The sequence below is a fragment of the Trachemys scripta genome, chromosome 24 (assembly GCF_013100865.1).
Source record: "Trachemys scripta elegans isolate TJP31775 chromosome 24, CAS_Tse_1.0, whole genome shotgun sequence".
Classification (NCBI taxonomy): Eukaryota; Metazoa; Chordata; order Testudines; family Emydidae; genus Trachemys; species Trachemys scripta.
In genome coordinates, this window is record NC_048321.1 from 10,317,613 (window position 1) to 10,344,140 (window position 26,528).

The 26,528-nt window shown below is 55.6% G+C and overlaps 1 protein-coding gene across 1 annotated transcript; it reads right to left on the reverse strand.

Annotated features, from left to right (window-relative positions):
• Positions 1-6,320: 6,320 nt before the first annotated feature.
• Positions 6,321-26,084, reverse strand: CRABP2 (cellular retinoic acid binding protein 2). The gene is made up of 4 exons (XM_034756640.1): positions 25,690-26,084; positions 10,727-10,905; positions 8,878-8,994; positions 6,321-8,147 (listed from the first exon to the last, which is right to left on the reverse strand). Exons 1-4 carry the CDS (start codon positions 25,757-25,759, stop codon positions 8,097-8,099), a joined length of 417 nt encoding a protein of 138 aa, XP_034612531.1. The 5' UTR covers positions 25,760-26,084; the 3' UTR covers positions 6,321-8,096.
• Positions 26,085-26,528: the final 444 nt, after the last annotated feature.

Consider the following 26,528-nt stretch of genomic DNA (forward strand, 5'->3'; position numbering starts at 1 on the left):
CTGACGGCAAAATTACAGTGCACGGTGCAGCGACGCACCCGCGTTAGCAGAGAAACCCGACTTGGGCAGGGGTTGGCGGTGCTTTTCTGCATTGCATGGGCCCTGCAAACATATGCGTCCGAGGTCTGGCCATCCCTCAGAGATGCATATGGCCGCTAATTTACCCCCTGTGCACATGCACTGTGTTCCTTGCAACAGAAACCCACCTGCTCCTGCCCAGACCCCGTGCCACATTGTCTGTTACTCATAAGCCTTTGGGGCCCCTGCTCCGTGCATTCTCCGTTACCCAGAAGCACCAGCGCTGGAACCAGGGGGCGATGCCCCCCTCCCCTTTTTAACAAAAGAAACATAAGCGCAGAATTCATGTCCCCAGAGATTTTTGTTCCCCCACAGAATAATAGATTCTGTCGGGGAGGCGTTGCAATTACACCTTCCGCCCGCCAGGGGCTGGTGTGGTGCCAGAAGAGAGGGCAGCAGTCTCATCGCCAGAGCAGCCAACCGCGGAGAGGGAGAAGATGCTTTGGCCTTGGCCCCCCCACATCTACAAAGGTTCCAGCACCCTTGCCCAGAAGCCTCCAGAAGAAACAGGAGGGGAGTCTTGTTTGCGTCCAGCTGTCCAGCCTTCAAATGGAAATAGTACCTACTCGCCAACCAGTAGACCATACTCCCCTTCCAGACCTGGGTATAGACCACGTCCATCCTCCTGATTCCTCAGGCTGCCCGGTCTAACAAATATTTAGATCATGCTCCTGACCCAGATCGGGGGCGGGAACAAAATAAAAACCAGATATCCTGAGTCCCAGTCCCCACTGCTCTAACTACTAGACAACTCTACCCTCCCAGACCTGGGGAAAGAACCCAGGTGTTCTGGCTCCCAATCCTTGCACCTATTCCCTCCTCATGTCAGGACAATGGCAGTCAGGAAATCATCTGTAGGCTTTATTTTCAGGGAAAGTGCATCTGGCACACACCCTGGGAGCCCGGAGAACCTCCCTGATGTAATCTTTAAAGGGCTGGTTCTTTGTTCTCATCCAGTTTCTCCGGCATAATCTGGCTTTGATCTAACTAAACATGCCTCTGTGCAAAGACAACATGAAGACTGATGCAATTATGCGTGGCCATTCCCGCCCTGCTCTGAGCGAAGGACATTTTATTAAGGCAGAATCACCAAGCCACAGAACACACAGAGCCCTCGCCTCCCCATATCCCCCAACAGAAACCTACAAAGCCTTTACTTGAAATGGGCCTGAAATCGCACTATTTCTATCAAGAAAGCTTCCGCAGCATATGGAGGAAGAGGGTGACTGGATCCACTATTTTGGTTCTATTAGCCCTGGAGACAGAGAACCCCCAGGGCAGAGCTGTGATAAGTATTTGTTATGGGGGGGTGGGTCACCAGATGGCGCTGTTTCACGTCGTCTTATAAGTTCAATTTTCTTGGCAGGTGTGCGAGCAAGTTTTTAGTCTTGGGAGAAACGCTGCATTGGGGTTAATTCTGTGATGCTGTTTCTTCTAGGGGCAGTTCTTCCATGTAGCAAGGGAGTTTGCGCTCTGCCTTAATCGCTCTAATTAGAGTCAGTTTTGGGGTGCAGAGTTGCTCCCTGGGGTGAGGTTTCTCAAAGAAGGGATTGCCCGAGTGCCGTTTGCAACCACCTCTCTTCCAGGGCTAGGCTATAAAGTCTGAACAAGCAAGTTTCACTAAGCAGATCCCCAAATTCTGCCTCATTAACTTCTCCAACAAGAAACGAAGATGCAAGGCCGCCCGCCCCATAGACCGGCTGCTGCTTGGCAGAGGGGACGACAGTACAACAGGAATTCTTCAGCAGGCCAGCCGCCCATCCAGTTGTGAGCCTGTTTTTCTATGGTCCGGCCCGTGTCCGGCATCACGCCTGGAGGGTGCCATTTTGAAGAGCGTGCTGCTCCGTCCCCACCAGCAACACGACCTGGCCTCGCACGATGCGTGCCCGGTTGCTGGAGGGGGGTGAGGCGCTCTTCAAAATGGCATCCTCCTTGCGGCATGACCTCGCCCGCACCGGGCTTGATCTCCTGTGTCTGGCAGAGACCTGTGCTTCCCCGCTCGGCTCTGCAGATGTTATTCAGAGTCAGCCCTCCAGAGCTTGGATTCTGCAACCTTTCAGTGCCTCAGTGTGCCGGGAATTCCCACAGCAAGGAAAAGTGGAATGCAATCCCCTAGGGCACTGGGGCAACGAAAGCCCACACCGGAGGTTTTACAGGCTGTGCAGCGGCCCTGGCAGGGCGGGTGGAGGTGGGGAGGAGGCACAGGCAGGCCACCGGCCTTTCAAAAAGGAAAGCGATTCCCACCGTGACAAATGGTTTAATTATTTCAGGGGCCGCTCCCGAATGGAAGAGCGTAAATGTGGAACGGGCCCCTGCGAGAGCAAAGGGCAACCCCCTGACAAAGCCGTCGCGAGAGAGAGACTGGAGGGTCAGGAAGATGATGCCTTGGGAGCTTTGAAGGGGGGGGGGGGCGCCCCCCCCCCCCCCCCCCCCCGCTGATCTGGAGAGAGGAGGTCGCATTATGGTTTCACCTGATTGGGCCTGAAACTCACAAGCCTGAAGACCTGGAAGGCCTCGGGGAAGAAGGGAGGGAGGGAGTTGCCAAGTTTAGTTGGACATATTCCTGGAGGTTTCATCACATGACATCATCTTTCATTAAAGATTAATCTTTAATTCTTGGAGCCTCCTGGCCAATCCTGGAGGGTTGGCAACCGCAGCAGGGCCTCGGCGCTTTGGAATCCAAACCCAGACCCAGCTGTGGCCGCTGCAGCTGGCCTCTGACCAGGACAAAGCGAAAGCCCAGCGCTGAGCACCCCAGCAGCACTGGGGAGAGGACAGGAGAATCCTGCCCCAGTCTCTACCCTGATGGCCCCATTTGGAGGCGCTCCGGTTTCCAAGAAGTCTCGGCTCCTGTGTGACATGGGCTTGGAAAAATCCCCCTTAAACTCAAACCGCTGCTCAGGGCAGCTATGGGGGCTGTCCCCAAATTCTCCGCACCCAGCTGATTCACTAAGATACGCCAGGCACTCCAGACACATGGCACAAACTTTACAGAATTCACAGCCAGATAGAGGATCTCTGTCCAAACTGAGGCTTGTGGGGCAGTTTTGAAGGACCTGGTTCAATATCCAAGATACGGGCGTTACATTCCCCTTCATCACAGGCACCACCAGAGTGAGCGCGAGGCCTCAGTGCTCTATTTTATACCCCTGCAGGGGCTCCCATCATGCCCTGCTCTTAAAGGGGTACTCACACCTGCCAAATTCTGCCTTAGAGTACACTGATCCAACATGCAGAAGGGCAGAAGAAAGGCCTGGATCCTCCCCGGGTGTAAATCGGCCTTGCTCCATCCACAGCAGCAGAGGATCTGGCCCACTGCCAGCCAATGGGGCAAAGAAAGACCGGCAGCATTCCAGGGAGCCTGATCTGCTAGGGGGTCAGGGCTGGCGCCGCAGCCTCCTTCGGACGCGGACCGTGGCGGGGTGAGGCGATTCTCCAGCCGGATGCCGTAGTCCGATTCGAGAGGCCAAGCTGAGTCCAGCAAGCTAATAGAAGAAGAGGAACAACCACGGAGGATCGAATCAGATCCTCCTCGGATGCGCAGCCTGGCCGGGAAACGAGCCGGAATCTAGTTGGCCTCGGGCTAACAATGCCGCATTTGTGTCTTTTCCCCGGGCGGTTGGCAGGGCTGGTATTAGCTGGGGCTTTTCGGCACTCTCTGGGCCCCTGCGTGGTCTTTGATTGTTGTTACACTTCGGGTCGGCCGGGCTGGAAGAGCTCGTGTTGTAATTAGAATCAAAGGAAGCGATTTTACAGCTGGGGGTCCTGGCCGTGCCCGTTCCAGGAATCGGGGAGTAAATGGGGCAGGGGGAGGAGGAAAGAAAGAGATTGAAGGAGCCTCCTACCCTACCGCCCCCTCAGGACATTTCAAATCAGGCTGGGAAACGGCTCCAGAAAGGGCGCTGGGCAAAGGGATTGTTATTACTGGGGTTCCACCAGTGCCCCTCCTGAGAGCAGGACCTCGGCGTGCTAGGGGCTGTACAAAGTCCAGTCCCCAAATAGCTCCTGGGCTCCAGCAGGAAAACCACAAAGAAAGGATTATATTATCCCCATCTTTCAGATGCGGAACTGATTAAGTGACTCACATGGGCAGCGCGTGGCCCTGGGTCACAAGGCCCCCCTTCCTCTCAGAAGAGGATGGCAAATGGAGATGGGGGGGGAAAAGAGGAAACCCCCCCCACATTGCTTGTCCCACACAACTGCCTGCTGCAACATGTTCGCAGGTGCATCGTCCCATCTAGATCTAAAGTGCCCAAGCTTCAGTGCTGTCATTGCGTCTTGCTCTCCTCCGCCCCACGCTTTCCCTTCCTTTAATGCCACCCCATTACTTCGAGCAGGAGCCGCTGGCCCTGCAGTAGCATCAAACTCTGCATCATCACAGGAGCAACCATTCCAGTTCACACCTGAGTTGGGCCTGAATCCAGAGCAGGGGATCCAAACTCCCTCAGGCTTCGGCAGGGGATGGAACCTCTGAGCCCTTGGGAGTCGCCAGCCCATTCTGACCTATCTACTTCCACAAGACTCCAGGCTTTGTTCAGCTTAATATATGGAGATATACCTATCTCCTAGAACTGGAAGGGACCCCAAAAGGTCATCGAGTCCAGCCCCCTGCCTTCACTAGCAGGACCAAGTACTGATTTTTGCCCCAGATCCCTAAACGCCCCCCTCAAGGATTGAACTCACAACCGTAGGTTTAGCAGGCCAATGCTCAAACCACTGAGCTATTCCTCCCCCACTTGGCACCTTTTACACCACCCCACTAGCAGCAACTTATCCCCATACGTGATGCTGCCAGGACTGTGTAAAGAGGAATCAAGGCTCTCGCGGAGCTGGTGATTTTCACCCCCAGCGATTTCCAGGAACGACCAGGACAAAGCATCCGTTCATCAACCGTTTATTAGAGAGAGTTGGGTCGGAAGGACATTGTGTTCCAGGCAAGCTGCAATGCTGCGCAGACCCGCAGGAGACGGGCTTGTTCACGGTTTCCTTCTTAATAAAATATTAACAAATAAATACTCAGAAAAAGTTGCAACTACTGAGAGAGGAGAGAGAAAGCACAGGGCCCTACGCGGGAAGAGGAACGCAGCTCAACTAGGTTACAGCTTCTTCCTACGGGAATATGAAAAAATATTCTGTATAAAATAAAAATGCCAGGTTGTTGTTTGTTTGTTTTTAAAAAGCACTTTCCACTTTTCACCTTGAAACTCTTGTTGTCCAGAGGGATGCGATGGGGGAGGGGGAAGGTGTCTCGGAGGGGGGTGAATTACCCCTGTGCGCAAGCCTATGCAGTAAGTCACATGCAAGGTGGCAAAATGTTGACTTTACGAAGCCCAGCCCTCCAAGGGACCACTTATATGAACCAAGTCAATGAAGAACAAGTCCCTTCCCATTCCGATACCTTCAATGCACCGGGAATCACTTTGCAGTTGGTCTGCAGGACAAGAAGAAAGCAACAACGGCGGCGCTTGAAGCGGAGGGGGTCTCCAGGGGGCGTAAACCCGGCCCAAAATCGTTTTGTAATGGAGCAGGGTCACGGAAGGAGTGCACTTTAAGCACTGTCTTACCAAAGCTGCTGCTCTCAGGTTGTGATAGACCCCCCGGCCCACATACACTTTTTTCAGGCCTCCTTAAGCTCCTGGTGCATTGTACCACCCTGTAATTTACACGTCGTACAGACAGGACTGTCATTTGGAGAGGCTCGATTTTATGAACTTTTCAATTTTATGGACTCCTCTGTCTCAAATTAGTTCATCAATTAGGGATTCCACTGTAACACGGGGGGGAAAATTTAAATGAATGATTTTTCACTCAAATTGCCCATGAAAAAAGGCCATTTCTTGACCACAACCAAAAAAAAAACCACCCCAACCCTTCTTGTGCCCAAAGCAGAGGCAAGCTAAAATCACTGCCCCCCGGTGTAATGTACCTCTGAAGACAAGGCCAGCTCAAAGGCAATGCACCAATTCACTCCCTGACGCTCCCTTTTGAATGGTGTTTTGGTGATGCATATAAACCCCAAAAAGCAACAGAGGGTCCTGTGGCACCTTTAAGACTAACAGAAGTATTGGGAGCATAAGCTTTCGTGGGTAAGAACCTCACTTCTTCAGATGACTAACACGGCTACCCCTCTGATACTTGACAACATGCAAGGCACTGCATTTAGCCGTATGGAATGGAAATCTATTTTGACATCTGAAGAAGTGAGGTTCTTACCCACGAAAGCTTATGCTCCAAATACTTCTGTTAGTCCTAAAGGTGCCACAGGACCCTCTGTTGCTTTTTACAGATTCAGACTAACACGGCTACCCCTCTGATAAACCACAAGAGATCCCTGAAATGTGCCCATCGGGCCATTCCCCATCCGCCGTGGGTAAGGGCTTTTCAATGCAATGGAAATGTTTGTGAAAAAAAATGGTTCAAACATTTGAGGTTTTATTGAAAAAATGATTCTTTTTTTTAATGAAAACCTGAAATGTTGTGTTTGTTGATATTTTTCACATGGGGAAAAAAAAAAACCATCCCATGCAGCTCCTGGTATTGATCACCCTAAACTGGTCAAGTGTGGGAACTGAACCCAGGACTGGGATACCTGAACCTTTGGGGTGGGCGTTTCCTATTACAGGAGGACAAAGCATTGTGCGGCATCAGGGTGGTTACACATAGGCTTTGCGCACAGGGGTAAATTCCATCCAGAGAGAGGGCAAATAAAGGGGTGGGGATGAGAATCAGTGCTCCATCTGCCCACAGTTCAAGTACAACCCAGGTGCCTTTGGGTTCTGCCCTATAAGTAGCTTCAGCCCCACTCTAGAAGGGAAACTGATCTCCTCAGTGCACTGCTGCTAAGCTGTTTGTCCCACGGGAACAAAGATCTTGTCTACGCAGGAAAGTTGCACCAGTTGAAAGGAAATCGGTTTTAAAACCAGTTCACTTTAACCAGGGCAAACCCCTGCGTGTGGATGCTCTTATTCCGGTTGAAAAGCATGCACTAATGGGTTTGTGCCGGTTTAAATTCACGCCTCTAGTTAAACCAGTACAACTGTCAGTGGGCCTCCCTGGCCGATGTGGAGCTGGGGTAAGGGCTCTCCACCAGCCCTGCTCCCAGAAAAGAGGAAATTGGGGGCGTTGCCAGCGTGCAGTGCACTACAGGTACTCCCTACATTCGGGAGGCCATGGGGGCAGAGGACAATAACGTACACCGTGGGCTGGGCACAGCACCGGAATACGCGGAGGGCAAAGCCACCTTAACCCATTCCCCCACATCCTGGCTCCACGTGCAGGAATGGAATAACCCAGAATCAGGCCTTGGGGAGACAGCACCTGGAAATGCAGATGTGTCTCAGAACTGCCAAGCATTTCGGCAGCTGGGGGCTAAATCAGTGTGGAGTGGCCCTCATTGTCTTAACCCGGCTCATACTCCAGGGGCACAAAAATCGGCCGGAAGTGACAAAGCAGAAGTGACCGTTAAGTCCTGGGCTGCTAATTCACATCCCGATTCCCGCAACTTCAAGGCACCGCCAGGTTTGCTCAGGACATGGGCCTGATACAAAGCCCACCGAAGCTGATGGAAAGCGGGGTTTGGCTCAGGGTCATCTCCAAGGTGAGCATTCTCCAGGGCCCATCGTGAACTGGCTGAGAGAGGGCCCCTTCCCCATCCTGGCGCAAATCAGGCAAACCCCCTGTGGCTGGGAGTGACAGCTTCGTTAGCGTCACCTCTAGCCAAGGTGGGGGTGGATACATGGTGACCCTCTGTGTCACCCACTTGGACGAAGGGCTGGGAGGAGTTCACATTGCTCTGTGGGCTGCATGGGCAAAGAGAGGCTGTGGGAGGAGCGGGCAGAGAGGGGAGGAGACTGGCTGATAGTGGAATATGAAGTGGAGCGGTGCCGCTGGCCTGCATCATGTAAACGGGATACTCTGGAGTCCGGCGGAGTGGTTACTGAAGGTCGGCGGAGAGGCTGCAATTGGCAAGCGGGAAGGGGGCGGTGCCAGGAGTACCCTCCGCTGCTCAGGGGGGCGTCTCACTCCCTGACGTAGATCCGCGTGCAGACCACGTCGTCGGCTGTCATGGTCTGGAACAGCAAGAGGGGAAATGAACAAAGGGAGCAGACCCCAGAGACGACTGCTCAGGGCTCGGTCACTGAGGGTACGTCTACACTGCAATGTAAGCCCCTTCCCCCAGCACACACACCCTGCACCTCGGGCAGCCATTTGCACCAGTGCCGGCTGGGGGGGGTGCGGGTGTAAACCACTGCACAAGGTGCAAGGCACTGGAGTCAGGCCCTGCCCCTCTTCCAAAGTCCTGTCCCAGCCTGCACTGGGCTCAACGTGACCCCCTGGGATGGAATCTCTGGGCGGGGAGTTGTTGGAAAGCCCTGGCCAGTTCAGCACACTGGTTGTTTGCAGTGTAGGGAGGATCCTCTCCCAGTACAACCAGTTGGGTTGGGCCTCCTTCTTCCCAGAATGCATTGCTTCAGGCCATGCAAGTGCCCTGGGCATGCTCTCCTGAGGCACTATGGGAGCATTGCCCAGGCTGTCCCAGAATGCACCAGTCAGGCAGCCGACCCACAAACACAGGTGACCCAGATGGCCACCGCTCAGAGGAGAGCGTCACAAGCTGGTTACAAAACACTGTTGCAGCTGTAGTGTAGACAGGGGCATTCACTCCCCGGGCAACTCTTGCATTCGCAGCTGGCGCTTAACCACCCTGTGCCAGAAAGCAAAGGGGGTTCACAGCAACGGGGGGGGGTGTGTGGGTGGGGGGGGGGGCGTTTAACCCTTTGCGTGCAGAGGCCAGCCTACCAGAATGAGTTCTCCATCGTTGGTCATTTCCCGGGACCAGCCGGTCTTGGGCCCTTCCCCCTTCAGCAACCTTTGTTCACAGACCATTTTGTTCTCACTTTCCCATTTGGCCAGGCTCTGGAAGGAAGAAAGGAAGGAGAAGATCAATGCAACCGCATTTTAAATCACAAAGCCCCCGCCATGCCCCTACTAGCCCAGCGGCAGCCAAGGCTCATCCATCACGCACTAGACAGGCCCAGCCCTCGACAAGAGAGAAGCTGGCAATTTGTTCCACACTCTAATGCAGCCTGACAGTTGTGTGGACTCATCCGTCACCCGGAGGGGCACTGGGGGGCGGGATGGGATGGGATGGCGAGGAAGAAAGGAGCCCTCGCCCCTTCAGGGGGAGGGAACGGGCTGCTAGCTGCAGAGGCAGGAGTGCGTGTGTGTGTCACAGCGAGCGACTGCAATCCAGTGGGTGTGTGTCACACCTAGTGAGTCGGAGTCCAGATGTGTGTGTCTGTCTGTCTGTCTATGTGACGCTTAGTCCGTGGGGGGGGGGAGGGTGTCGTCACACCAAGTGACTGCAATCCAGATTGTGTCTATGTGTGTGTGTCACACATTGTGAGTCAGAGTCCAGATATGGGTGTATGTGTCTGACCCTTGTTGTGTGTGTGTGTGTGTGTCGCACCGAGTTGGAGACCGGGACCCGAGGGGTGTCACACAGCATGACTTGGAGTTCAGGGTTGTGTATGTGTCACACTGAGTAAGCTGCCCCTTTAAGACACTTTGATCAGGGGCATACACCAAGAGCAGGTAGAGCTCCCCCACGACTGCGTGGGGGGTTATGTGATGAAAACCTGCCCGGACCTCCCAGCCAGAGACGGGGCAGCCACCCGGCAAGCCTCAGCATCCCTAAGAAAGAAGCCAAGCTGGGACACAATGGGGAAACCCCTGTCGTATTTGTCCTGGCAGGGTCTTTGCGTACGACAAGCGGGAGGAGGTGAATATCAACAGGAATCGGCCAGGCTCAGAAGGGTCTCCCCCATATTGATTAAGGAGGGAAGTTTGCTCAGATATATCTTAGCGGCTCCACCGCCTGGAGACAGGAGCTAGGAGGATCATGGGACGTGGCACAAGGAGGCCTCGTGGGCTTATGCTGGGGCTTCTACAGCGCCAGCTCGTGACCCATCACGCTCCCGGGGCGGCGCTTTTATCCTCCGCCGGGACACCATCTTGTGACGTGTCACTCCTAACCGGGGATCCCTACGCCACCGCCACGGCTCTCCGAGGGACTATTTTACCCCTCCTCGTTAGCAGAGGCAAAGGCTGAGCGGTTGTAGAGGACATGGCCTTTATGGGACAGGCTCAGCCCTCTTCTGAGGAGGTGGGATGCCCTCTTATGACTCAGCACTCCCCACGAGGTATCCCTGCCCCATCAGCACAGTTACCAGAGGGACTATTTCACCGCACCCCATTAACAGAAGCAACAAAAGCTGGGCCCTGGCGAAGAACTTGACCCTCATGCTACAGGCTCAGGCCTGAGCTTCCCTGACTTCTGGGATGCCATCTTGTGACTCATCACTTCCCACGGGTATTCCTACACCACCGTCCAAGAGGACACCCAAGGGACTATTTATCCCCTCCCCATTAGCAGGAGCAAAACAGTGGCAGCTGGGCGCCCCACTGGACTCATGGGGGTCTCGCCAGGGACTTCCATGGGGGTAGGATCAGCCCCTCAACCAAGGCCTGAGCTGTCCAGGGATCTCTCTGCTTTCCCCCCACCCCCACCCCCAGATAAAATAAAGGGGACTTAGCTCCAAAAAGCAGGGGCCATGCAGCCCCTGCTGCCCGGAGCAGCTCCCCCTACCTTGCAGGGGCGCCCGTCCACGGTCTGCTCCTCAAACTCTTCCCCGATCTTGAAGTTGATCTCGGTGGTGCGCACCGTGGTGGAGGTCTTGATATAGAAGGTCTCGCCGTCTTGCTTGATCTCCACGGCCGGCTTGGAAGCCGCGGCCACTGCGATCTTCCTCAGCATCACGTTGACGCCTGCAAACAAGACGGCGTCAGGCCCCCCTAGTCCAGGGCCTTACCAGGAAAGTTGGACAGGCCCGCCCACCAAGGGCGGCCTCCCAGCTTCACATCTTTCAGGCATAGCAGAGATAAGTTGGGCTAGGGGGTCAAAGCACTGGACTGGGACTCAGGACATGAATGTTCAGTTCCCACCGCTGACACCAACTAACGCTGAGCAACTTGCTCCGTGCCTCAGTTTCCCCCATCTGTAAAAATAAGACTCATAATTCTTCCTTGTCTGTTAAGACTGAACTCCTTGGGGCAGGAGCCGTCTTTGTCTGTGCAGCCCCTGGGGCTTCTAGGAGCAACTGTAATGCAAATAGCAAGTGGGGACAGAACTCAAATGCTCCTGAGACACCTGCACTAAAGGAGAATCCCCAGTAGCAGTAGAGGGTTTATGAGACAATGTTGATCAGTCCCAGTTCTCTCTAATAAGGGACAATGGCAACATACACAACAGCAGGTGTGTGACAGTAGAAATCTGAGGAAAGGTGGCATGGGGGGGCGGGAAATGTGGTGGGAGACAGAATTCTTGCCGCCACGTTACTTAATCTGCACAAGAGCTGGAGAGGGGGAAACGTGAGAAGACTCCCATTCTGACAAAGACAACAAGGGGGATCTAGTCCTAGACAGAGAGATGTCACCTTCCTCTGGGGACACCCTGCACCGTGGGAGAATGAGGGCTTTGTTAGCACGCCGGGCAGAGCTGGCAGTGGGAACCCAGGCAGCTCCTCTCTGCAGCTTGCAGGATGCCGGGGAAACGTGTGCGGTAGCCCGGGACTGTGCTGCAGATCGAGGGGTTAGTAACAGATCGGTGCTGGGGTTCTCTTTATTTGCCTAACAATCCACTAGCCAGTGATTCAAACTTCTATTAGCCATTCCTAAAACAGAAGCTAAGGCAGAGGTGGGCCACATCTGGCCTGCAGGACCGTCGTGCCCGGCCCTTGAGCTCCTGGTCGGGGAGACTAGCCCCTGGCCCCTCCCCTGCTGTCCCCCCTCCCCTGCAGCCACACACCATGTGGGCAGCGTGGCTGGCTCTGGCCGGGCGGTGGGGCTGTGAGCTCCTGCTGCTCTGAGCTGCATGGTAAGGGGGCGGGGGGTGGGGAGCAGGGGGGTTGGATAAGGGACAGGGGATCCCGGGGGGGCAGTCAAGGGACAGGGAGCAGGGGGCGGTTGGATAGATGTGGGAGTCCCGGGGGGCCTGTCAGGGGGCAGGGGTGTGGATAGGGGTTGGGGCAGTCAGGGGATGGGGAACAGGGGGAGTTGGATAGGTGTAGGGTCCCGGGGGGCCTGTCAGGGGGCGGGGGTGTGGATAGGGGTCAGGGCAGTCGGGACAGGGAGCAGGAGGGTTGGATAGGGGGTGGGGTCCTGGGGGGGCCGGTTTTAGGTATGGGGTCCCAGGAGGGGGCGGTAAGGGGACAAGGATCGGGGGGGTTGGATGGGTCGGTGGTTCTGAGGGGGGCAGTCAGGGGGCGGGGGCCAGGCTGTTTGGGGAGGCACAGCCTTCTCTACCCGGCCCTCCATACAGTTTCGCACCCCGATGTGGCCCTCGGGCCAAAAAGTTTGCCCACCCCTGACCTAAGGCCATGCCTACACTTTATCCATGTAAACACCATCCACATCAATGGAGTCACTGCTAATTCACACAGGCGATGCAGCATGGCCTAGTGGGTAGCACACTGGCCTGAAAAACAGCAGACTTGGGCTCTGTTCCTGGCTCCGTCACTGGGTGCGTCCCTGTTCCGCTCCATGCCTCAGTTTCCCCAGGTATAAAAGGGGGATAATGAAACTGACCTCCTTTGTGAAATGCTTTGAATCTACTGGATGCTAAGAGCTAGGGCGTGTGGCTGTTACATCTGGGTCAAGCCAAGCCATCCGACCATAAATCCACCCAGCCCTTCTAACAGCTGGGATTCTACATCGGCGTGAACCCAGCCCAGAGAGGTTAAGTGACTCTCAGAGGGGAAGAAGGGAAGTAATGATCTCTCCCTCTGGGAATGTTTTATTGTTTCTGAAAAGGCTCTTTTGAAACCTGAAGTTGTTCCAAGTTCTAGAGGCTGCCAATTTTTACTTTATTTTATTTTGGGGCTCATTGATTACTTGATGCAAACAGAGATTGCTGTGATTTCATTAAGGGCGTGGTAAGGTTACTCTTCTTGTAAAAATTGCTTCATGATGTTAGGTCATAAAAATAACAATTCTGGCATGTAACAGTTCATCTTTTATCCTGCATGATCTCAGGGTAATGGATATACTTGGATTGCTTCACTCGCCGGTGCGCTGGGGCCATGTCTGGGGTGGAACATGGCAGCTATTTAACAGCATGCACTCAACCCGCACGGAAATGCAGCCACTTCTGGGGTGGGCCATGTCAACACTTTGGCAGCTCACAGCAACGCTATGCTTCACAGCAATTCAGTGGAAGTGAAGGAAAATATTCCACCTCAACAAAACTCCAGGGGTAATTTTAGGGAAGCCGGTACAGCCACCACGACTGGAATTTGACAACAGGGCTTGTGAAAAGGGCTATTGGATATGAGTAGCCAGAAGCACTAAGGGTCTTGTTTTACATCTCATCTGCACCATGGAACCTGTAGTAGCCCAGCGCCCCCTAGCATCAAGCGGGGAGTTGGGGTCAGCACTGAGACATAGGGAAGAGTGCCCCCTACTGAGTCACCCACCCGCCTCCCTGCTGCACAGTGCCCCCTAGCGCCTCTGGGCTCGTGTACAATGAAGCCACGCCCCAGAACTAAGACTAACGTCCAGGACAAAAACCCGAGCACTTTTCCATCTTCAAAGCACTTTCCAGACATGATTACATTAACCCTTTAAGCCCTGCGAGGTAGGGAAATAGCACCATCCCCATTTTACAGATGGGGGAAACTGAGGCAGAGAGCGGTCAAGGATTTTCAGAAGCATCCTCTTACATTGAGGGCTGAGCCTGAGACACCCAGGGCCTGATTTTGTGATGTACATCGAGCTGCAGGGGCTTAGCACCTTGGATAAAACAGGTCTCTAACCCTGGGCACCCTACAAAAATAAGGGCCTGATTCTTGGTTACACCAAGGCCTCTTAAACCAGCTAAAGGGGCCTTAAAATGGGTATGAGTGAAGTCAGCAGAGTACAGCAAAGGGGCCTCAGTGCTCCTTCCCCAATGCAACAGCCTCTTTGCATGTCCAGGGCTTGTCTGCACAGGGAAATGGACCGGAATAGAGCTCCTAGTCCAGAATAAATGTGATTTTAGTCCAGGATAATTCTGCGCTTTGGAAGTGAATTAAACTAACCCAAATTAAGGCTGCTTTTATTCTGAATGAGAGTGTCTACAGCGGGGCTTAATCTGGTTTAAATGTCCACCTTTGGTTAATCCACTTGAATTCCCCGCAGCAGATAGGGCTATGGGGCAGACACTGGCTGAGATTCTGTGACCTGTGTTATGGCATTGCCAAGTCTCCGGATAGTTGTAGCTCTTCTTAAATCCCCAGCCCCCGGAGTCCTGTGATAACATGAGACTCAGGCCTGATCTACACTCAAAACTTAGGTCGACCTACGTAACCCCTAGTGTAGACACAGCAAGGTCAATAGAAGAATGCTTCTGTCAACCTAGCTACCATCGCTCGAGCAGGCAGGAAAACCCCTTCCATCACCGTAGTCTGCATCTATGTGTCCCTCCATTGTGACTCTCAACCCCCACCCTGCTCTTCCAGTCTTGGGCTCCCCCCTACAGCTCTGCCGATGCCCCTCAATTCTGGCCCGCATCCCTCCCTGCTCTTCCAGCCCTGGGGCCTCTCCTGAGCATAGAAACCACGCCAAAGGCTGAGAACTAGCCCCTGAACCCAGGGGGCTGCAAGGCCTTTGCACAAGCGCCACACAAGCGGGGCAGACCCCCAGTGCAGAGGGGAGTCTCAAGGCATCACCTGCTTTGCAGCCCCCGTACGCCACCAGAGGGGTGTGATTCTGATTGAGAACCAGGCTCACTGTGTCTGGAGATCTAGGAGACGGACACTGTTGTAACCTCTGGGTAACAGCCCCCTCTAGCCTGACCAGGACTTCGGGTCACCAGGACAGAGGCTGTCCCCTGGAGAATCGGTCCCGGATCTTGCCCTGAGCCCAGTATATGCTGGGGCAGGGCATTGGGCCGCACCGTGGGGGTGCCCATTAAACGCAGACGGGATCAGAGACGCTCCGGTTCGCATCTCGGTGCTAGGAGTTAAGGCGCTCCCTAGAACATCACGGGCGTCCTCTCACATCCTGCCTCCGGGGGGCTGCATGAAGCGAGTTCGCTGGGTCTCAGCCCTGTGGGCCATGTGACATGAACGTGTGGGATTGCAGCCTGGGTCAGGGGATCTCAGCCCCTGGGGGGCAGAACACATGGTGTCAGGGGGTCACAACCCACCTGCTCTTCCCCCATGGCTAAGGAGAAGGGGGATGCCAGCTAGATGGGGTGGGGGGGGGTAGGTACAGAAGAGATGAGAACTAGTGACCTACATGAAGCAAGTTTGCTGGGTCTCAGCTCAGTTCCTCAAGTGTCCCTGGGCCTGCTAAGAATGGTACCATCCCCTTGTTAGCTGCCTCGGCAGATGGATGGGGGCTTCGCAGAGCTGGGAGCTGGGGAAAAGCCATGCAGTTTCTGCCTTTGCCCCCCTTATTACAGTGAGTAACCGAGGACTCCAGAGCTGCCGACATGGGGGCTCCCACCAGCACAAAACCCACTTAACAGATGCACCGAAGAGGACCTCAGCTAGGTCCCTAGACTTCCCCCCGGTCCCCGGGACTCCTGACCCCAGATGGAGAATGGGATGGGGGCGGGCAGGCTTGGGAATGTAGAATCTCCCCCTGTACACACACAGCCTGCAGCCGATGACAGGACTAGATCCAGCTTCTCCGAGCGCAAGATGCGCACCGCCCACACCGGCGCCCCTGCTCCGGGAGCTGGCCCCACTCCAGACGCCTCCAAGAGGCTGCGTTTCTCTTTGGGCTGGGGCAACCCGCTGGAGAATGCAGCACCAGCCTCGGGATAGATTGCCCCTTGCCCCTGGCTGGCTGGCAGCTGGTCCTTTGTCACCAGGCGTGGGGGGAGAGAGGGTCTGATCCGACAGTCTGCTCCGGATGCTGAGTCACGAATAGTTTGGGGGAGGGAGGGGGCAGCATGAGACACAGGAACCATGTGACACTGCTGGAGAAGACAGATGATGCTGATGCTTGAGGGGTTAAAGAGGGCGATTGTCCCTCCCCCTGCTTCTTGGGCCAGGGGTGAGCGCGGGCAAGATAGAGACAGATCGCCAGCCGGTGTAAATCAGATCAGTGCCACCGACCCTCGGGCTGCGGTAGATGGAAGGTCTTGTGAGCAGCCTAGAATATCCTCTGTGTTACTTAGACCCCTGCATTGCTAGCTGTGGCTAAGGGGGTGTGGGGAGCGAGGAACAGTTGGCGTCAAATGAGGAGCGAAACCATCAGCTGGGGCCAGAGCTCTGAGTGCTAATCCCATCTCTGCCACTGACTCATTGCATGGCCTTGGGCGAGTCCCTTTTCCCTCTCCGTGCCTCGATTTCCCCTCTGCCAGCTGTAGAGCAGCAGTAACGATGCTAGGAACCTCCCCAGGCCGCTGGGAAGTTTAATGCTAGGAAACCGCTGTGAGATCCATGGATAAAAGCTTGTTATGGCTGGAAAGAGAATTTCTCTTGGGTGACGAAGACATTAGACAGGCAAAGGAGGGTGTTGGATCATCTCCAGAACAGTCAGATCCACAGGAAAATGGGTAGGTCGGAACAGAACCCACTCTTCACCCTGCCTCTCAGAAAGGTTATGCTAAATCTAGGTACTTAGTTCCCCTCTTAGCACAAGCAGGCTACTCCCGTACACCCACCGCTGCACTGCCCAAGTCGGGGGTAGACACGCCCCGGGAAGGAAGCCGTGTGAGGTATAAGACCGCTGGGTACACACGGCAGCGACAGGTTGCTACCGATCTGCTCATTATTCCCCGGTTGTGAGGCTTCTTAGGGCAGGATCGGAGCCCTGACTTTCCATGACAGAGCCTCGTGCTGCGGAGATAGAATAACCCCAGCTGCAAAGCAGCACCGGCGGTTTAAATTCCTTCCCATTATTTCCTCTCAGGGCTTGGCTGTTCAAGGGATAAATTTGCTGAATAAGGAAAAATAAGGGAGGGTGCATCCCGGAGACACGGATCCCAGCAATCCAGCCAGCAAGATGCTCCATGCTAGGGCTGGGTAAACTCTTTATTATTGCTAGTAGAGTCGTGCCTAAGAGGCCTCGGTCAAGGTCCGAGCCCCATGGTGCCGGGCGCTGCACAGACACACTGCAAGAGACAGCCCCTGCACCAAAGACAAAATAACAACACGCACAACTCCCCCTAGCTCGTCTATAAAGCTTTCCATCCATAGATCTCAAAGCGCTTGACAAGGGAAGTCAGTGTCATTAGCTCCATTTTACAGCTGGGGAAACTGAGGCCCGGAGGGCCAAAGTGGCCCACCCAGCAGGCCGGTCACAGAGAAGGGAACAGAATCCCACTCTCCTGAGCCCCAGCTCTCTCCACTACACCACGCCGTTCTGAAGAGAAACCAGAGTAAGAGAAGGCTTATTCTCATTTTACAGATGAGGGAAACTGAGGCACATCAGAATACAGTGACTTGCTGAGGGTCGCACAGAGAATCTAGGGCAGAGCTGAGAACAGAACCCAGGTCTCCTGAGTCCCGGGCCAGGGCCTTCCACCACAAGACCAGCCTTTATCAGTGCAAAGACGGAGCTGCTATATATTGACTGGTCAGCCTGACCTGCCTGCTGACCATCCCTGAGAGATGGGCCTAATGTCCCTCTGATCTTGCAGGGGAAGAGACGGTCAGTGATACGGGAAGCAGAGGGGGAGAAGCATAGAATCATAGAAGATCAGGGTTGGAAGGGACCTCAGGAGGTATCTAGTCCAACCCCCTGCTCAAAGCAGGACCAAAGCAGGCAGGTGATGGGTTTATCGTGGTGACATATCTGCCCGTAACCAGGGCTCCATTATGCCATGGCTGCACCAACAGAGCAAGAGCCGATCCCTGCCCCAGAGAGCTCACCCTCTGACAAGACAGCCCCGGGCCGGGGGGAGGTTGATTAGCTGCATGTTACAGCTGGGGGAAGTGAGGAATTCAGTGGCTTTCCCCCAGGCACCCAGCTGGTCAGCTCCAGCCTGTGTGAGATTCTGTGGCCCAGAGACATCGGGGGACTCCTCATGTAAAATTTAGCCCGTGGCGCGTGGGTCATTCTTGCAAACGAAGGCTGCTGGAGGGTGGAGTGGGCAGCTTTGCCCCCAACTGACCGCTGCACCGCCTGCTTGAGTCTTGGAGAAGGAAGCCAAAGTCACGACGCAGAGGCAACAGCGCAGCCCCTAAAAATCTGCCCCCCGCCATTTTCTCGTTGGCGCTCGCTTGCCGTGGGACGTCATTCTCCCTGCTGCTGCCGGACTCCATCCACCCCGAGTGGTTATTGCTCCGTCTGCACTCAGCTACAGACCGAGCCAACGTCTTCGCAGCGCCTCGCTGAGCCGCCCGGGACGCAACGGAGCTGCAAATCCCAGCCCCGTTGCTGGCCCCGTTATTGTCTGGTTTACTCCAACCACGGTCACGCTACCGCTGCCCGGAATCCCGCTCGGGGGCCTGCAAAGATCCGGGTTGCACGGAACAGGAGGCCTGGCTCACGGGAACAGCTGCATTGTTCCCCGGCTAGTCAGAGAGCGCTCGGGGGAGAAGCAGGGCTGACCTTTGGGTGCACAAGGCCACAGTTCAAATTCTTGGATGTTTCTTCTCCTAGTCTGACGCCCCAGGAGTCAAGACGCGAGCGCTGCCGGAAGAATAGACCCCCCCGCCCCATTTTTCGGCATTCCCATCTCCTCACAATACGGGCCTGTCTCTGAGCAATGCAATGCCCTGGAAGCTGCCCAAACCTCGTGCATAGGTCATTGTTCCCATTGCATTCCACTATTGTGCTGGGGCACCGGGTTAGGGGCTCGGGGTAAGGGTGCCAGCCTCTCTCCCTGGAGCAAGGAAATTCAGGGCTGGCTTCTGAGCTGTAGCTCCCGAGATGTTTGGTTTGTGTCCGCGCCCCCATCATTTCCAGGGGGCAGAAACCAGACAATCCATGTGCCTCTCGGCAATGCCACATGACCCACGCTCGTGCCTGTGGAACTCATTGCCACAACGTGCTGCCGAGGCCAATGGCTGAGCAGTATTCAGAAGAGGACTGGGCGCGTATATGGATAATGACAACATCTGGAGTTATAATGGGGAGGATTTAAAAGAGGAAGCTTTGGATATCCATCCTCAGGCATCAGGGAGGGAAGTTTCTCTGTGGGTAGGTTATCCCAGGGATGTCCAGCAGAGTTTTCTTTGCAGCTGCCGGTGCTGGGCTAGATGGATGCACTGGTTTGGCCCAATCTGGTCATTCCTATGTGCCTCTCTGAGACAGTTCAGCTCAGCCAGAGACTGGTCTCCCTCAATAATTAGAGGTTTTCTATTCTGCTCTGCAGCTGGACTGAACAAGTTACAAGTCGGTGGGGGTGAGCTGCCTACACTTCTGGGTGAATTCAAACCCAGATGTGAGATCCCAGTTAAATGATTTGCAGCAAGAACTGCTCACTCTGCATGTGTGGGGGTGGGGGAGGGAGATCAGGTCTCTTCAGCAGCGTGACCAACCCTTGTGGTTTTTATCATGAGCAGCACAACCATAGGTGTTCTGCTTGAAGCCCCAGCTCCTGGAGTCATGGGAAGACCTCCGCTTTCATTTTTTAAAAAGGTTCTCGCCCTCATGCGTAGAGAAAGAAGCTTGAAAAAAGAAAGTGAACATTACCCTAAAAGCTCCGACACCAGAAAGCAAAGATTATCGGTTTTAAAAATCTCACGAATGTTTCTGGCAATCTCATTAGTTTTGGAGTCCTGCCTCATGATTTTCAAACTCTCGGAGTTGGCCCAGGTGCTTTAGCGCCCCTCTTCCCCCCCAACTGGGCACCGAGATTGAACAAACAAACAAACAAGCAATTGTGACTTTTCAAAATCTTGACCTCGTGTATTACAAGTAATGATCCTAATAAATCCCAGAGTTAGCTACATTTACACATTCCCCCGGCTGCCTCAGAGACCCTCACACAACAGTGTTTTACTACTTTAGGAAGCGAAAGCGACTAGAAACAAAGGAAGGAGGAAACCAACAAACCAAGTTCAACTACCTAAACTTAGCCAAATGCAAAAGGTAAAACAGCATGAGCCTGGGGAAGCAAGTCCGATCTTTAAATTTCATGGCTCATTATCTTGAGTGTCCCTTCCCCTTTATAGCCGGCCAGTCCCCCCGAAAAAAAAGAAAGGCCAAGAAAGGATAACTTCGCTTAATGCTGCTAAGATGCCAGTGAAATCCCATGCCTGATAAAAGTCGGGACCCCTGTTGCTTTTGTGGGAAAGCCCAAGATTTACTCCATCAGCTGGCAGATTTATATTTCTGCTAAGGTTTCTCCAGCGCCTGTGAGTTCCAGCGTCGCTGATTCGGAGACAGGGAAGGGGGGTTGGGGGGGAGAAAACCAAGTGAAACATAAGTAAGTGATAATTATACTGAAGTATTTGTTACATATCCTCTAACCTGGAAAATATTCTGCTCCACTCACTTCTCATTTCACTTAGAAAGGGTCAAGCGGAGGGGAGAGCAAGCGAGCGCTGGCAAATGGGGGGTGTTTCGCCCCACTGCCTGGTGAGGGTTTGGGAGGAATCTAGCCAGGCTGGTCACTGACTTCCCAGAACCCAGCAGCTCCCATTGTTCTCAATAGTGAGGGGGGAGAGCATTTTCCTTTGTCCTCGGTGGGGGGAGGGGGTCTCTCCATTGTTCTCCAGTAGTGGAGGGAGGGAGGAGGAGGGGATTTTTTCCTTGTTCTCCAATGCGGGGAAGGGGAGTATTCTCCATTGTTCCCCAGTAGAAGCTCCTGAACGCTTAGCGCTAGGAAATCTGACCCGAAAGGCATTTTCTTACACCCCGGGGCCATTTCACCTTCGAGGGGCCTGATCCCGGTGGAAGGCGCTTGAGACCTCACTGGCCCTGGAGCAAGGGGTTTCCCCAACTTTAAATTCCCAGGTGACACCAGGAGCCCAGATCTTTCCTCACTAATTGTTTCCTTCTGGGGGGACCCCCCCTAAGCCGGGTTGGCTTCACGCACAGCTTGGCATCTCCTGCCCGGTTGCAGCAGCCTGGATCACAGCCACTCCCAGCACAGATTTTTTTGGAGGAAGGGGGGCCTGTCTCTTTAAGAATCCTCTTCCTGCCCCCCACCTACTCCCACCCCCACACCTTGCACAAGCAATTAGCTTGCACGTGCTCCCCACGGGGCTCGGGCGGTGGGGCTCAAAACTGCAGTGTAGACGCTCGGTTTCCCCGCCCAGGGTCTCAGAGCCCAGGCTCCAGTCAGACCCCAAATGCCTACGCTGCGGTATTATAGCCCTCAGCCCAAGCGCCATGAGCCCACCTCAGCTGACCCAGGTGAGTCACACCCTTTGAGTGCAGTGGAGACAGACGTGCCCGTAAGTGCCCGGGGTGGGATGCGTTGTATCACCCATGCTAATGTGCCGTGCTCCTTGGTCACCAGTGGCTGGATCACCTGGACAGGTTTATCCCTACGCTCTGATGCAGGTTTTCAGCTAACAGACGTTTAGTGCCACCAGTAGAATCTCACACCTTTTAGTTCCAGAACTCCTGGGTCCAACAACCACAGCCGACCCCACCAGCAGCAGCGGCACCTTTAGCGTGGCCGACAAAGCGAAAACACCGGGGCCCCCTCTCACGTGACCAGCCGTTGCCTCGTAGAAGGGGCTTTTCAAAGAGCAAAGATATACTGGGAACCTGTTAGCACAGCCACTTAAGAACTCCTTACCATCCACTCGCACGTTTCAGCCACAGCTCACCAACCACTTTGCAAAGGAGATAAGCATCATTAGCCCCATTTTACAGAGGGGGAAACTGAGGCATGGAGAGGAGACATGATTTGCCCAAGGTCACCCACCAGGCCACTTACGGAGGCATGACTAGAAATCAGGTCTCCTAAACACCAGCCCAGTGTGCTATCTTCTAGGCCAATCTGCTTAGACCAGGGGTGGGCAAACTACGGCCCGGGGGCCACATCCGGCCCTTCAGACGTTTTAATCTGGCCCTCGAGCATCTGCCGGGGAGCAGGGTCCAGGGCTTGCCCAGCTCCGTGCGTACCGTGACTCCGCGCAGCTCCTGGAAGCAGTGGCATGTCCCCCCTCTGGCTCCTACACGTAGGGGCAGCCAAGGGACTCTGCATGCTGCCCCCACCCCAAGCGCCGCGCCCAGAGCTCCCATTGGCCGAGAACCACAGCCAATGAGATCTGCAGAGGCGGCGCCTGCGGACAGGGCAGCATGCAGAGTTGCCTGGCCATGCCTCCATGTAGGAGCCGGAAAGGGAACATGCCGCTGCTTCTACACCGCCCGGAGCCTGCACCCCAACCCCCTCCCATGCCCCAACCCCCTGCCCCAGCCCTGATCCCCCTCCTGCCCTCCGAACCCCTTGGTCCCAGCCCAGAGCACCCTCCTGCAGCCCAACCCCTCATCCCCAGAGCCCGTCCCCCTAGCTGGAACCCTCACCATCCCCCCGCACCCCAATTTTGTGAGCATTCATGGCCCGCCATACAATTTCCATACCCAGATGTGGCCCTCGGCCCAAAACGTTTGCCCACCCCTGGCCTAGACCCTTCACTGCCAAGCAAACAGAGGGTCTGTCTACACAGGAACGAGGCACCCGCGGCTGGCCCGTGCCAGCTGACTCGGTCGGTGGGGCAGTTTCACATCTGGGCTGGGGTTGGGGCGTGGGGCCCAGGACCCTGCGAGCTGGGAGGGTCCAAGAACTCAAGCTCCAGTGGAGACGGTTTGCTCGGGCCAGCCACAGGTTGTTCTTCGCTGTGTAGACGTACCCCAAGGGACTGCCCCCAGCAGCCACCCCGGAGCTCTCCGCACAGCTCATGGGGAGATAACAAGGCGTCCCCACCGGGGCCCTTCCACCAAGGCCCGGCCAGCCCTGTTGTGGTTTCCACGTTGTTTGCAAGAAAAAGCCGGGAGGGAGGAGGACGAGGAGCCCAAAGCCCTCTCTGTGCAGCGCCAGCGCCTCGGCCGGGGCAGGCGAGATCGCCACGGGGGAGGCTCGTGCTGGTTGTGAAAGGTTAGTCATAACACAGTCCACAGCAACTCTGCCGGGACACAGGCGGGTTCCCAAACGGCATCCAACAACGGAGGCCCGAGCCGGTGCCAAGAGCTACAGCCCGTATCTCAACACACCCCAGCGAGCAGCCTGGGCCGCCCGAACATTGCTCAGGTTTGGTGGTCAGAGAAAGACCAGAGCTTTCTGCAATCGACGGGGGGTGACCGGCCCCAGCCGCCCCAGAGCTAAAGAGCACACAGGGGCTTTGGGGAAAGGTCAGAGGCGCAGGGCAGGGCTTAATTGTAATAGAACGGGGGCCGGGATGCAAGGAATTGTTTTACATTCATAACTGATGCAACAAGCACAGCAGTGCCGGGCTCTGAACTGCCAGGCCCAGAGGTGCCAGGGCTGTGAACTGCCCAGCCCAGAGGTGCCGGGGCTCTGAACTGCCAGGCCCAGAGGTGCCGGGGCTCTGAACTGCCAGGCCCAGAGGTGTCGGGGCTGTGAACTGCCAGGCCCAGAGGTGTCGGGCTCAGCCCCTGCACAAATTAAGCATGGATGGAGGGAAAATAGCATGGAGCAGCAGTTCAAACAAGGGTCTGGGTGTCAGGACTCCTAGGTTCTGCTCCTGGCTCTGTGAGGAAAGCATGGTGCAGTGAGCGGACGGCAGGAGGTCTGTGTTTTCTTCCCAACTTGGCTGCTGATGAGCTGTGTGACTCTTAGGCAAGCCTCCCATCCGTGCCTCAGTTTCCCCCATCTGTAAAATGGGGATAGCCATACTAAGGTGTCTTTGTAAAGCCCGGGGAGATCTGTGATTAGAAGGGCTGAGCCTTGTTAGTAATTTAGGCTGGTCTGACCACGTCTCTAATTTATCAGGAACCCTTTTTCAGCATGGGGGGCGGATTATAGATCGTTATCTAAAGGGGTTTTCACATTGGCTCCTGCTTGTTTGTTACAGGTGCTCTCCCTACCTGTCTCCCACGGCAGGGTGTCCCCGATCACACACACAGTCCCTACAATCCCCCCGTTACAGGAGAGGATGGGCGAGGGTCTGTGGCCTGTGATGGGCAGGAGGTCAGACTAGATGATCATGATGGTCCCTTCTGACCTTAAAGTCTCTGAGTCTATAACAACCAACAAGCAGGCAGGGTATTGTCTATGGTGGCAGGGGGCATGCAGTGGGAGCAGCCCACTCCCCCCCCCCCGCCATCCCCTTGGAGCCCCTAAACTTTAGAGGGGAGGAGCAGTTGCGACCCCAACTGAAACTTCACAGATATAACAAGGGGGCTAATGAGCCTTGCCAGGATCCCAGATCCCAGCACCCCCTGAACGCTGGATCCAGACCAGGCCACCCAGTCACCCCCTCCCTGCAGGTTTTTTTACCACACCCCTTTCTGCAGAATTGAAGCACCGATTCGTTTTGCCTCACAACCCCCTCTAGGGAGCAGTCTTGTTAGATGGGGAAACTGAGGCACGGAGCCAAACGCTCCCGAAGTCACAGGCTGAGTCCCTCACGAGCCCATCCGAGAGTGCGTCACTCCCTCGCAGGCTCAGCGTTTACTCACTTCCTCTGCAGATATGTGGGGCTGGCTGGAAAGTCCCATCTTCCTCCCCGCCCTGCCCCCAGTGCTGACGGGGTGCACAGGGGAGGGGGAGCCGGCTGGGGATCAGAGCTGAGGCCGGACAGACCCTCCCCAGGGCGCTGGGCAGAGCACCCTGCACCCATGCGTGGCAGCAAACGGCCAGAAGGGAGCACTAGGCTCTACCTCCCATGGGGGAGAATTGCGGTTTGATTCCCAGCCGCTTCCCAACGGGATGATGTGCAACAGGGCCAGTCCTAACCTGACTGTCTCCTGCTGCTCCCTGGTAGATCAGACAGGAGAGGGGGCTTGGGGTGAGAAGGGCACTGGCAAGGGAGGCTAAAGAACAGAACCAGGAAAAAGGAGGGGAAGAGAAGGAAAAAAACTCCCTGCCCCCATCAGACAGTTTAGTCCCCGCTACATTAGCCACTGGGCCAATTCTCCACTCACTCCCCAGTGGTTTTTCAAGAGATAAGACTTACACCAGTTTGCCAGGAGAATCAGGCCCATTGTAGCTCCCAGTCACCCCTGAGGTTCGGTCTAATCCAGCGCCAGGCTCCCTTCGCTTCCACCGTGGGGCCGGATCCTGATCTCCGGTTCGCCCGTGTAACTCCAGAGCAATACCGTGACTCCTGGTGCCCACCCAGAGCAATTCCGTCCAGGAGATTTACCCCCGGGCTCAGGTACACCCAGAGCAGCTCCACTGAGGCCAACCGAAGCAGCCGGGAGTGGAGTGACTCCGGATTTAGGCACGCGTGAGTGAGACCAGAAGGCGGCCCCGGAGGGTCAGTTTCCAGCACCCCTCCGAGAGCCCGGGGATGGATGGTCTCCACGGAGCCAGCGCTCCCTGCCCCACGGGGTGATGCCGGGTTCATGTCGAGCAGCTGGCTGGTCTCACCCTGAGTCATCTGCTATTCCCCCCCCGCCCCCCCCGGCCCGGGCTGGCCCCAGTGCTCAGGGATCCGGGGGGGGGGGGGGGCAGAGCTCCCACTGACTCACCCAACGCTTTCAGCAGCTCCTCGAAGTTCTCCGAGTGCTTCATCTTCCAGTTCCCGGAGAAATTGGGCATCTCGAAGCGGGAGGGGGCAAAGCAGCCGGGTGGGGAAGAGAGAAATGCACCGGGCAGCTCCTAGCTGGAGAGAGGGCGGGGGGGGGGATGATGGGAGGGGGCAAAGCTTTTGCACTGGCTGGTCACCTCCTAACCCCTCTGCTCTCCCCTAGCCTTAGAAAGGAGCTCGCGCCCCTGCCCCCCACCCCTGGCTGATTGATTCCCCCCCCCTTCTTTCTCTGTCTCCTAATGAGGCTTCCCACAAGCCTGGGAGCTCCGGTGCCTGCGTCCCTGCCCCACACAGGAGCCTCCTTTCTCCCTCTGCTCTCCAGCGCTTTCTCCCCCATCCCTTTATGTGTCATGTTACTGCTCAGCCTCCCTGTCTAGTCCCTCCCCCCGGCCTCTGGGAGGAGAGAAACATGTCTCCAGGCTCACCTGTCTGGGGGGGAGCTCCTGATCCCCCCCCCACCCCCACACACCCCTTGCAAAAGGAAAATCAGGGTAGGTGTCGCTTTAAACAGCAGGGCAGCTGGCTTATTGGCAGAGCTCCCTGCCTGCCCAGTTAGGAAGCAATCCAGACTCACTCTGTCTACTCCATTTTCACAGCCCCACACTAATAATAAAGCCTGACTCTGGCCTGGGCCATGCGCCCCGTCCCACCCAGCCTGGGTCATCTCATCTCCTCCGGGCCCGCCGCTCCTTTCAGTAGTACGAGGCCATTTGCACCTAGATTCGGATCCTCGCCGCGGCACACGCCGCTGAGGGGGAAAGGCTGGATTGAAATCCGTGG